The sequence below is a fragment of the Protomyctophum parallelum genome (genome assembly GCF_964188405.1).
Source record: "Protomyctophum parallelum genome assembly, chromosome: 10".
Lineage (NCBI taxonomy): Eukaryota > Metazoa > Chordata > Actinopteri > Myctophiformes > Myctophidae > Protomyctophum > Protomyctophum parallelum.
The window spans coordinates 3987858-4001189 of NC_139704.1; the positions used below are offsets into that span (position 1 = coordinate 3987858).

Consider the following 13332-nt stretch of genomic DNA (forward strand, 5'->3'; position numbering starts at 1 on the left):
GACAGAGCTCTTAGCAGGGTTAGAAAGTGATGCAATGATGCTGTTCTCAGAGTCTGTTAACCTGCACATAAATCTATACATCAGGTTTCGTAGCACAGCAGGGCAAGTGGGTACATTTATTTCTACAAACATTTGACTGGCACTACAGCATCTTGGGGCTTTGAGCAGCAGTCTCATGCAGTCATTATATGCCACTGTCATTTTTTGCAGGCTGCCCTTTTTGTCGCCACAAGTGGGCAGTGTACAGCGGAGTACAATAAGCTTTAAAAAGTGAGATTTTCACAGGAACAGAGCAGAAATTAAACTTGCGTATGAGTGTGTTGGCTTGAGCATACAGTTTACGCCGCTGTCTAAAGATATCTCTATCATCAGATAGGTCATTTGTTATAAAATGACCTAGATATTTGGTCTCTTTGCATTCTTTTAATGCCATTCCAGACAGGTAGAAATCAGGAAATACCAGCTTACTGTCTTCCCTACTTCTCACAATCAGAGTTATGCTCTTTTTTGCGTTGTACTTCACATCAAAATCGAGGCCGTACTGTGAGCACACTTTTAGTAACTGCTGGAGACCAGCACTATATGGGCATAGAACCACCAAGTCATCTGCAAACATGAGCTGCAAACATACAACCGCCATGCAGTGTTTCTAGTTTGGGGGGAAAAGTAAGTATGGTAAGAAATCGTTGTGTAGACTTGGAGAGACTATAGCAATTTATTCACACTAAGGTAACAGGTCATATCCAGTTACCCATTTAGGCCTGAGGCTGATTGTAAAAACACCTTTTAAATCACTAAGTTTTCAACCAAAAATAAAAGAAAATAATAATAAAAATAAACATTTGTGGTGCTATCTAAAATGACACAGATGCTTTCCGGGATTGAGGGTAGAATATACTACTACCCAGACCTACTACTATTAGGTCTGGGTTAAATCCATCAGTTTAGCAGCCATGCTTACCACACCCGAAGACTCAATGAGTCAATGAGAAACCGGTGACCAGCACAGAACAAACACTATTTCTGAATGACTGAGACCTTTGTAAAGTAATCGCTTCTGGAAAGACATTATAACACATTGTCTGCCGTGTTGCTTTTCGATCTGTACCTTAAGAGGTATCTAAAGAGCACAAAGTACCGGTATGTTCTTTGTGAACATGCCAATTAAGCATCACGAGACTGTCCACCGTTTCCTGTCTGGCAACTAAATCTCGCAACAATACCTCCTAGACGGAAACGAGACTTGCCGCTGTTTGGACTGTCAATACAATTATGTACTGTAAGTGATTAGAAAATGATGATATGACAATCGTTCATAAATAGTTCATGATCTGGTCCAGCCGGCACCATTCACTGCCATTGTATTTCATCGAACATCTAGTCATTCCGGTGCAAGGTATTGCCACAATGTCACCCATGAAAGCGTCATGGCTATAATCCATGACGTCCGCAGCTCTTCCTTCAGCTTCCTTGGTTGTTCCCAGCCTGTGCTTTCTTCCCAATTATTTCCATCACCTTTTCTGCCTTTCCATTGAGGTCAGCTTTTCTTAGCTCCTGCACCAGGGTTTCTGAAGCTTTGGAACCCTGCTTCTCCACCCACCGTGCCAGCAGTTCGAATGTCCTTTCCTGAGAGTCATTCAGGTGGTTCTGCTCGTGGGAGTCAATGACGGCGAGCGAGATCCCGCTCCTGAGGGCCAGTTTTTTCATATCCTTCCATCCCACCTCTTCTGCGATGTCGTGGAGGTGGCATGACAGATCCACACCTGATCCAGACAGAGGGATAGTAGGGTAAAGCTTGGCATGACAAGCTCGTTTCTGTCTAGGTGATGCATATAAAGCTACGAAGACCTCCAAAACAGCAGAATGTAATCTTAACCCGAGATTTTTTACGTACCTTTAAGAAGCTGCATTTCCTGGGGGGAAAAAAGAAAAGAAAAGTGAGACAGGTTGACCGACACATGTAAGTGATGTGAGCTGTAGGGATGCGTGATGTAAACTACAGTAGTTAGGGTTGTGGTAGTTAATCAAGCTAATCGATGTGATGGATTACAAAAATGTATATATTTTAATAAAATAATCGATTTGGGGGTTTGTCGTTTTGTGTTAAAAATAGCTAAAATGATCTTCAAGCTCACAAGTTCACATCGTGGTGCAATGTGTTGCAAGCTTGTAGATCAGCTACAAGTGCATCTACAATCTACAACACAGATCTACTGCGTGGAACCTATGGAGACAATACTATTTATACCACTTATTACATGGCTACTTAAAAACAAAATCTATATTTTCATACAAGATTTTCATCTAAAAATAAATGTATTGGACTTACAAGCTTCCATAGTAAAGTAAAACAGAGACAGAACAGCGGTCTGTTATACATTACAGCATATACTTAGCATTATGCTTGACAGACCAGAATCGTGTTTACCTTGCTTACTGTATATGACAGCAAAATGACTGAATTGTATATTTTAAATTGCAATAAAGCCATGTAATAACTTAAATGAACAGAGCAGCAGATACATGCAGTAGCACAAGCACATTCACTACTAGGACGCCAGGCATTAATATATTAACTAACCTACCTCCATGAACAAAACTTGCCAGCTATGCCAATATTACGAGAAAGACAAAAAACAAGTAGATGCATTAAGCAGATAAGTAGTATAGTGACTATATTATAGTCAATAGTCAATAGCAGGTTAAATGTTCAACATCTTGCAAGAGGCTCACGTGCGTTCCAATCCTTAGTGTGTGTTAATTAATTTGTGCTCATCTGATTATAATCAGTATGTTGTTTCGTCTTTGGAGGAGATAATTGTAACTAACTGACTGTCAGTAACCATTTGCATGGTTCATGTGATTTGATTCCATTTAATAATGGGTCTGTATGTTTGTTAGTCTAGTTCTCGCCCTGACGATGACCTGTCCGGTCGAAACATGTTGGCAATTTCAATCTCTGCAGCACATTAAAGTTTATTTTAATTTTACCTCCTCTCCTCCAGTATTTTCCGAGCGCCTCTCCATCATCTCTGTCCCTTCATCGTCCGTGAGTCGAGCTGCACCTCCTTTGTCTGATGATAAGTAAAATTACATAACAATATTTCAGACATATTGAACACACTGAATGTCATTTATATATCATGAATGAATTAATTAATTAATTAATTGTATTTGTATAGCACCTTTCCAAACGTATAGTTACAAAGTGTTTTACAGACAGGTTTTAAAACGGTCATCATAAAAACATAAAAACATCAGAAACGTGGATGAGGAAACCAAGAGGTTCTGGTGCCCCCTTACAGTAACTTTAGGTATAGCAGAATAGCGACTGCAAAATGCTTACCTCTGTTCTTCTTCATTTTATAATAAAATACACCAATAGCCAATCCTGCTAAAGGTAAAATTATGACTATTGGGACAATAACAGCTGCCACATTCGATTCACCTGGAAGACAAAGGTATAATGAATGTCAGGCTGCAATAATAAAGTCATACTGTAAATATATAATGTACTTATTGAATACTATACAATTTGAACTGAAGCTCTCATGTTTTGTTTTGTTAAAGCATACCTTGGGGCTTGTCCTCGTCATAACAGACTGTGTTGACGGCCGATGAACAGGATACTTTGATTTTTTCAGCACCACCACAGCTTCAACACAACAAGTTTTGTTTCGTTATTGCTCGTAAAAGTCATTAATGGCTCTGGACTATTATAATTTTTCATTATCTTTTTCATTTTCCAATAATCTAGAATACTGTTCTAGAACCAAAGTTGTTTTTGGTGGAAAATGGGACACGGACGGACGGACGGACGGACGGACGAGACAGACAACGGAGAAGAGGAACTTACTCATCACAAGCGTGACATAAGATACAGGTTCCCCCCGTGGGACAGTAGTGGCCCGCTTTACATTGACATACTGCGTCCTTGTAGATGGTACAGGCTTCCACTGACTCTAGACCGGCTGCACAGAGAAGGACAATACATACTGTCAATTGGTTATATTATTATTTGTTAAAATAACACTCAGGGTTTTAGTGGAGTATAGAAACAAATGAAGACCTGGACAGATTTCCACCAACTAAAACACAGAGGCCCCTTTTTCCACCACGGTTGAACTGGTTCGGTTCTTTTTTTCTCCAGCCTAATATTGAACCAGTCCAGAGTGTTTCCACTGAAAATGAATTGGTTCAGAACGCTGAAAGTTGGTTTGGAACAAAGAACATGGCCGCCGGTTCGTAACAGAACCAGTTCTAGAACCTAAGTACCTAGTTTGGTGGAAAACCTAGAGCAACTTCTTCGGGATCAGGGCACACTCACAAACCAGGGCCACGTGCCTTTTCAGACTGTGCTCTTGTCTCGATCATTGGAATTAACGTCGGAAATTAATCAGTAAACGTGCAGAATCATCTTTATTGTCACATCACTGTAAAACAGTGGGTGAAACTAGTTTTCGTTCCCATTTCTCGGTAGGCCCAGGGTTTCAAAGAAAACAAACCATGACATTTTCTTTTGCAATTACTATCATTAAAATCGTAGAATTTTGCCATTAACCCATTTTGGGTGGGAACCCCTTTTGGTGTTAGCATCATGTCATGCTTTAGGTATTGAAAAATAGCAGATCTACAAGCTCGTAGCGCGCCACCGAGTGGCACGCTACGAGCTTGTAGGTCTGCTATTTTTGAAAAATCGATCTCAGGTCAAAATGGGTTAAATTACGGGCCCAAATGCTTACAGCCCACAAGTTGGGAAACCCTAAAGCACCGAGTAGAGTGATATGACCCATGCATAACAGTACAGTACCATTGGGGTGTGAGCAGGATGAGCAGGGTTCACAGGTACGCTTGGCATTAGGGTGCAGGTTGTATGACCCATCGTCACAAAACTCACACACCGTGTCTGCAATGGCAGTGCAGTGCTGCTTCAACCGCTGACCTATACAGTATGAAAACATATTCAACAACCTCGTTAAAGCAGCGTGCTCCCAGAGCCGTGATATTCTCCACATTAACCCTGGTATTCCAATTTTGGGCATGTCATTTATAGGCAAACAACAGCGCCGCCTACTGGTACTCATAGTCATACTGGTGCTCATAGTCACATAGGTAGGTTAACCAACACGGACATTGCTGTTCCTCAATGGAACTAAATGCTGAATCCTAATTATTCAACAGATCACAACACCACACTTTCTTTCATATTATCTATTATATTATATAGTGTGAGTATTTCCATCTGTAACATTTCTGTAGTGGAAAGCAAAGACGTGAAGTCAGCTTGACTGCAAACAAAGGGCCGATTCATACTCCTATTTTACCGCTGTTTCGGCGCTGTAGTGCCGAAATGATTTCGGCTCGTCAGAAATTTTCAGTAGCACCGAAGAGCCGACTTTAGGACGGTACCCCCCCCCCCCCCGAACCTCAAATGACGTCAAATTGTAGGCTCTACAGCGCCGAACCGACTTTTATTCGGCTCTAAAATAGGAGTATGAATCGGCCCAAAGGCAGAAGAAAAAGCAAGAGAGAGAAAGAATGTAACATGGTGACATTAGTGGTATTCCCCTGGGTCAGGTCATCAACATGTTCGTACACAGACAGAATGTAACATGGTGACATTAGGTCATCAACATGGGATGTACACTATAGGTGTACACCGCATTGATAAATAAGGGCCTTAGTCTTGTCTGTGGCAAACTTTAGATGTTGCTTTTTACACACCATTATAATGTTCTTATTTGGATCATAATACCCGATTACTGAATGCCAAGTCTCTGGGTTTTCTTCAGCATACAGCAGCCTAATGTATCAATGTCGTATCCAGGAATTACGTTTTGGGGCAGGCAAGATGTGTTCATTGTCGTCTCCCCGCCGCGCACAATCGTAGCACTAAAAGGTTTTCAAAGAGATATACCTGCCAGACAGTAGGATATATACAAAGGCTGAAAGGCATTCATTTACATTACAATGGGTGATTGAGGGTCGCGCTCTACTACCACAACGCCCAATCAGCTGCCCATTAATAGTTCTCAGGTCTTGTTTTTGTCCTCTTGTTTTTCTCATTGTATGGATTTTGGCCAGGCCAGAAATGAATTTGGACAGGTGGACCGCCTGCCCTCTCGCCTTATTGTAGATACTACGCCTCTGGTATGTATGACACTTACTACTATGACATCACACTACAGCATATTTAGGAGTGCAACTAGTACAAATGTTGTTTTAGCATGGACCCACTTAACTCTGAGAGTGTACAAAATGTAACCAAATGGACCAGTAGGGCTTGCCCTCTCTGTGTTTTGACCAAAAAAGTTAATGTACACCACAAGCCAGCGTGGTGATGATCCCTGGGTATTACACAAAACATGACTGCTGATTAAAATTGACATAACATCTCTAAAACAAAGACTTTAGGGAAATATAGGGACACTGTATTAGTGGCATCGCCCCACCGCTCCTAATAGTCAGGATGGGTTAAATATATAATAGAGGACAACTTCCACATACTGTGACAATTAAACACACCAAAGGCGTGGGGGGGAAAAACACTTACCAGCAGCACAGTAGCAGCACTGCCTTCCCTCGTGTTCATAAGTACCGTCTTGACAAGACTGCTGCCTTTTGATGCGTGACAGAGACCAACGGTGGTGCACACCTGCTTCTGAGAGGGTCCTGAGACAGAGGAGATGTTTTAACAGAGGAAGCAGACAAGCAGTACCGTTTGTATCTTAAAGGGATTGTGACATTAAAAAAAAGGTTTTGGAATTGTTCTTGTTTTTTTTAGGTTTTCTAATCTCAATTGCACCCAAAAAACATGAACTTTTAACATTCAGTAGATTTTCTGTGATCTGGGGTTTTCTGGCTCAAACAGTTGCTCTGATTTGCCGGCAGCAAGTGACATCACTTACTGCAAATCCCATATATGTCAATGGGATTTGCCAGCAGATGTCACTGTTTCACTGTGTTGCCTGTTTTCATTGTAACTCAAAAGGCCCAAAAAAACCCAAAGAAAACTTCAGACCACAGAAAATCCACTGAATGTTCAAAGTTCCGTAATTGAGGTCATAAAACCTAAAATAAAAATAAAAATAAATGAAAATTAATGTCATAAAACCTTTAAAGTGAATTTTACCTACTATAGAGGGTATGCGCATGCTTAAAGTGAATGGCACATCGAGTGGCAAAGCAACATGCAAAGTGAGTTTAACATTGTTTAATGTTGTTTAATGCAATCAGACAGGACTTTTCTGATTGGATGCATATGGGCTGTCAAGGCCAGAAAGTAGTTTTTTTTGCCACTCAGTTGGCATTCCTGCATAACTTCCTGGTTTGATGATGATGTCACGCACATATCCTCTATATTTGAATGCAATATTACACCGCTCTGTTTACACATTAATGTGTGTGTGTGTGTGTGTGTGTGAGTGAGTGTGTGTGTGTGTGTGTGTGTTTGTGTGTGTGTGTGTGTGTGTTTTGATTGATTGATTGAAATATTTATTAACAGTTTGTAGAATTTACAGTACATTTTAAGCACAAACTCAATACAAAGACTGTCAACTGTGAGTGGACGACCCAATTAAGCATTACACTTGTTTACAACAGGGTCCACATTGTTCAATTCATCAAAACATTTAAAGACATACAGACATTTAGAGACATACAAAAAGACATTTCTATGTAGCTAAAGTACAGAACAGGAATTCATCATATGGGAAGCAAAAAAGGGAAAAGATACAATATACAGTGAGGGAAAATGGGGGGGGGGGGGGGGGGGGGGGGATTCAGATTTTACAGAGGCCAGTTTCGAATTGCAGCCATCCGTAGGTGCCCTTTGAGAGCGGTTTTGAAGGAGTCAAGGGATTCACATGTCTTAATGACTGTTGGTAGGGCGTTCCACATTTTGGTGGCATAGGAGCGAAAATAATTTAGTCCCTTGTTTGTGCCGAATCTGGGTTGTACATGGTTTGTTGCACTCCCTCTGGTGTTGTGGGTGTGGACTTCGTTTACATTAAGGAAGTATTTAGACAGGTACATGGGTATCTTGGTGGTGTATCGAATCTTGTGGACCAGACCCATTGCAAGATGCTGTACTCTGTCGTCGACCCTAAGCCATCCCAGCCTGTCAAAGTGGGCAGGGGTGAGGTGGGTTCGGGGGGTGAGGCCAAGTAGGAGCCTGACCAGTTTGTTTTGGGAGGTCTGGAGCCTTGTTTTAAGGGCCTTTGAGGTGCTGTGGTACCAAGAGGTGGATGCATAGTCAAAGAAACCTTGTACGAGGGCTCCTGTTAAGGTCTTCAAGGTGTTTTTGCTGACCAGTGAGGAGATCCTGTAAAGGAATCTTGTTCTTTGATTGACTTTTTTGATTACGTTGGTGGCCATTTTATCACCGGAAAGATTGGCCTCCAGGATGGAACCTAGGTAGGTAATTTCATCTTTTCGTGTGATAATATTGTCACCCACTCTAACCAAGAAGCCATCTGCCTTGCTGAGTTTACTATTTGATCCGAAGAGGATGGATTCAGTTTTTCCCAGGTGTAAGGATAGTTTGTTATCAGCGAGCCAGGTGCAGATTCTACCGAGTTCAGAGCTGAGGGTCTTTTCAACCTGCAGTTTGTTCCTGTCCGAGACCAACAGTGCTGAGTCATCTGCGAACAGGAACAAGTTTCAGTCACAAGCTGAAGTCATGTCGTTAACATAAATTAGGAACAGTAAAGGCCCTAGTATGCTTCCTTGTGGGACGCCACAGCTCACTGGGAGGGGAGGGGACAGTGTTCCGTTCACCTCCACCATCTGTTCTCTCCCCTCCAGGTAGGATTGCATCCAGCTCACTGATGTGCTATCAAAACCAATAGCTTTAAGCTTGTTAACCAGTATGGAGTGGTTCACGGTGTCAAAAGCCTTTTGGAGGTCCAGCATGACCATGCCGCAGTATTTTCCAGCATCCACCTCGTGTTTGATGTGATCGCTCAAATAGAGGAGGCATGTGACAGTGGAGTGGGATGTTCTGAAACCAGATTGGAACTCGTACAGCAATTTATTAGAGGCAAGATACTTTTCAACCTGTTCATAGACTATTTTTTCCATCACTTTCGAGATGGAGCTTAGAATAGAAATAGGGCGGTAGTTGCCGGGTTCTAATTTACTCCCTTTTTTGTACAAGGGGGTTACTTTGGCCAGTTTAAAATCTTGGGGGACCTGTCCCTGTTTGATGGAGAGGTTAACTATGTGGGTGATGACTGGAGCTATGGAAAAGGCTGAGTCTCTGAGAAATTTGGAGGGAATATTGTCATGGCCAGTGGCCTTGTGGGGTTGGAGGGCACTCAGTTTTTTAAGTACCTCCTCGGTTGTTACCATTGTCATTTTAAAATCATCTTTACAAACACCAAGGTTTTTGTAGAAGGCTTTGATGTGCTCTACACCAAAACGCCCAGAGTGGGAGGGCAGTTTGCTAACCAGCTTTGTTGCAATGTTTGTAAAGAAGATGTTCAAGTGGTTGGCTACATCGAGTTTGTCAGTGATGAGGGTGTTATTCGATTTGATGTTTATGTTAGTAAACCTGGTTTTTAGTTTCCGACCACAGCCTAGTTGATTGTTTAGTAACTTCCATAGCTCCCGAGGATTGTTTTTGATTTCCTCGGCTTTATCATTGATAAAGTTACATTTGGCTGATTTGGTCATGGCAATTACACTGTTTCTTAGCTTGTTACACTGGGCTTTTAGGTTGCACAGTTTGGTTTGGAGATCACTGTCGAAGCGCTTGCACTTGGCTAGTTTGGACTTGCATTTAAGAAGTTCAGAGCATTTGTTGTCTCTGGCTTTCATTGCAGTCAGTATGTGTGTGTGTGTGTGTGTGTGTGTGTGTGTGTGTGTGTGTGTGTGTCATCAACTGTTCAACATGTCCGTGCATGTGTCCATGGCAATCTTTACATTCTTTGCTTCCTTTTTTGAGTGGTGCAACCACTCCTACAACCAACAATGTCGGTGTACAGTGTACACCTATGTACCCATGTGGTCATGCATGTATGTACCCATGTGGTCATGAGCACCAGTATATGACTATAGGGTACCAGTAGGGGGCGCCAGAAACAGAGAGAGTGATAGTGCTGCAATGTTGCCTGCTAATGAGAGAGAGGGGGAGAGAGAGAGAGAGAGAGGTGGCCCCGGGGGCTGCACCACTCAGTGTGATTTTTTTTACACACCATGATAATGTTCTTATTTTTATCATAATACCCAAATACTGACTGCCAATTGACTGTCTCTAGGTTTTCTTCAGAATATATCATATGTATGACACTATATCATATTAGGATTAGGAAAGAACAAGAAAGAAACAGAGACAGACAGACGACAGACAAAAAGGGAAGAACGAAAATTAAACTGCATGGGAAGAAATGCTTTCCACAAAACTGTATTTCCTGCAAATAATATATAATTGGCCTAGGCTATACTTATATAAAAAGTACATGATAGTCTTAATCCAATTAGTTATAGGCAACTTCATGAATTGACAAAACGCAGTCAGTCTTATTTTCTGCCGTTAAAATCACAGCCATAGCTCGCCTTTAGTTTAGATTCAGAATATAAACGAACTTGTAAGTTGTACAGCATAAGAACTAAGAAGTGTGTGTATAAGAATCGTTACTCACCATATACAAGACAATAATATGAACGTCATAACAATGGGAAGATCTTTGGCTGAGAAAACGATCATGATCTGATCTGGGGAGCATACAGGAAATACTGTATACGAACGAACGAACAATAATAGCACAGTACTTTCCAAAGTGACGCCTATTGTGTTTTGTTGGCGGAAGAGAGAAGTTACTTTCGGTTCTTTCTTCTTCTACCAATACACCGTTGACTGTTCACGTTCATAGACTGTAGCCTACAAAACCATAACCACTAGATGGCAGTATAGGACCACTGACTGCATTGAAGGAGAAGTATGAAAAAGTTATTTCTCTCTGAGCCAAAAATGTCTGAGAACCGGTGGTTTAGAGAGAAGGGTAGAGGTCCCCCGTGGACTTCAAAAAACTTCTATAGATAGAATACTGCTTCTCAAACTTTTTCATGTTTAGAAGTAGAACCCCTAAATGAACATGTATTTGGTCTTGGACCCCCATCCAAGATTGATACAAGATTTGTAGGCCTGTTACAAGGTTTCAGGGGAACAAAGAAAAGATCCAAATGTTTCACAAACTTTCAAGATTTCTTTTTAAATATCAGCAGATCTACAAGCTAACCCTACTCTGAGAACCACACAATAGTAAAGGAATGAATACAATTGAAGCCATTGTTTGACTGAATGTCCTCAAGCAATGTACAGTATGAGGCTTTCAGAGCTATATGGGTGTCCTTTTCTGTCCGTAACACTTCCCAGAAAAATGTAGGCCCACATGTCTTCTTCGTCTTACCTCATATAACATCACACAGGCAAGCATGCTTGATCCAACATCAAGAGAATGATTTTTGTGTTTCATAAAAAGTTGAGAAAGAAAAATGTGTTTTTGGCCAGATAATTAACTTTTTTTTTTCCCCAAGCAAGAATGATCAACAACAGTAGGCTAGACTGAGGACACTGATGAAGTAGACTGAGGACACTGATGCACGTAAACTAAAGCATCTATAGCTTTGAAGTCCATTGAATATGATCCGTTGCGTCAGCTGGATTTTACAAACTGATGCCGACTGACTGATGCAACTTCACCTTCAAGAAAATCTGGAGAAAGCACAACTTGGTGATATCAGTGATGGGTATCAAACATGCAGTTCATCAGTGTGCGGCCTAAAGGCCTTGTGGTCCAATGCTGATAGCATTGGACGACCAACCTTTTCCAAGGCCGACAGCAAATGTTCTCTTATAGCGAGAAGCACACGCATACCTCAAAAGAAAGCTTAATTTGTCCACTCCAATATAAAGAAAAATGATTTTACCATCTTCCATTCTGGAGATATTTATACCTTCATGTAACACCTGCTTTTGTAGTAACAAGCTCTTCTTGAACAGAAAGCCTAGTTAGGGACTGTTTTATGTCAGACGTTGACAGGCAGTTATAAAAATGAACACAAAAAATATCCTATACATGATGTTATACACCGAATGAAAGCCCTGAATGTCTACTTTTACGAGGAAAAAAGTACACATTGATCCCATCTACCCTTCGTCGGTAATTGGCTTTCGTATGAGCTAAAGAATGAGCATAGGGACTGAGGGAACATATCGGGGCTACGTTACTACTGTTTTGTTTATCTTTTATGATGAGGATGATGATGATGATGACGGATCGGGTAGACGCCAGGCTGGCAGATAAAACGATGCAAAGACGCGTTGTCATTATTTATCAATCTACCGGTATGTACGTGTCTGTCACTGTGTATCATTCCAACTCGGCTAGCCGAGTTCGCCGAGGGACGGTGGTGTTGGCTGTGCTGCCCCTCCGGTAACAGCGAGTATTTGCATTGTTCCATCTGACCGTTGATCGTCATCATCAAAAAATAACCGTCCACCGCCCCTCGCCGAGTTTGCCGAGGGGACGATACAATCCGTGATAGTTTTCTTGTTTGTTCGAGCATGCAGAAGGAAAGGAGACCGACTTCAGATCTGTGTCCATCATGGAGCCGGAACATGTCGGAAACGCCTCCCCTCCCGGGCCCTCCACCTGAAACAAACGGAGAAACAGGAGGAGAGGTGGAGACTATGGAAGCCGGAGAAAAGCGGGTGTGTACAAAGGCGAAAGTAATCAATAAAAACATGCGCTAAACGTAGATAGCCGTGTCCCGCATCGGAATCGTTGGGATTCCAACCACGTAGAAAACCGTTTCTCGCATTTGGAGCGTTAAGCGACAATAAGCAAGGAACTATAAACACACACAGCACATCAAATGCAGAGAGACAGACTACAGTGCAGTGCCTCAGTAAACGATAGGATCACAGGTAAACGTAGAACCATGAAACCATGCAAGCATCAGTAGCTATAGCCTATACATCAAGCTACAGAAACAGGACATACTGTAGCTAGGCCTCTTCTATTGAGACATTACCAAGTGTGGTTTATGGAACTGCTGCTTCTCAAAGCTATACTTACTACTTAAAGCAGCACTATGTAGCTGTTTTTAATCAATACAATTAATTTTGTTTTGTCCAATCTGTATGCTATAGTATGTTATGTTATAGTATGTGATATACAATATAACGTGTATACAATCGGGGTGGTTGTATTTTGTCTCCCTGCTCTTCTATTGAGACATTTAGGTTGTGTCAAAGGTCATGTCTCACCTAGACACAGGATCTGACATGAATTTGACCTGGTGGTCAAGATTAAATGTATCCCCTGA

At 41.6% G+C, this 13332-nt stretch overlaps 1 protein-coding gene across 1 annotated transcript; it reads right to left on the reverse strand.

Annotated features, from left to right (window-relative positions):
* Positions 1 to 1430: 1430 nt before the first annotated feature.
* On the reverse strand, positions 1431 to 10703 carry fas (Fas cell surface death receptor). Its single transcript, XM_083774568.1, has 9 exons — positions 10644 to 10703; positions 6554 to 6672; positions 4811 to 4942; positions 3857 to 3971; positions 3576 to 3655; positions 3347 to 3448; positions 2992 to 3074; positions 1895 to 1913; positions 1431 to 1763 (listed from the first exon to the last, which is right to left on the reverse strand). Exons 1-9 carry the CDS (start codon positions 10670 to 10672, stop codon positions 1462 to 1464), a joined length of 981 nt encoding a protein of 326 aa, XP_083630694.1. The 5' UTR covers positions 10673 to 10703; the 3' UTR covers positions 1431 to 1461.
* Between the last annotated feature and the right edge of the window lie 2629 nt (positions 10704 to 13332).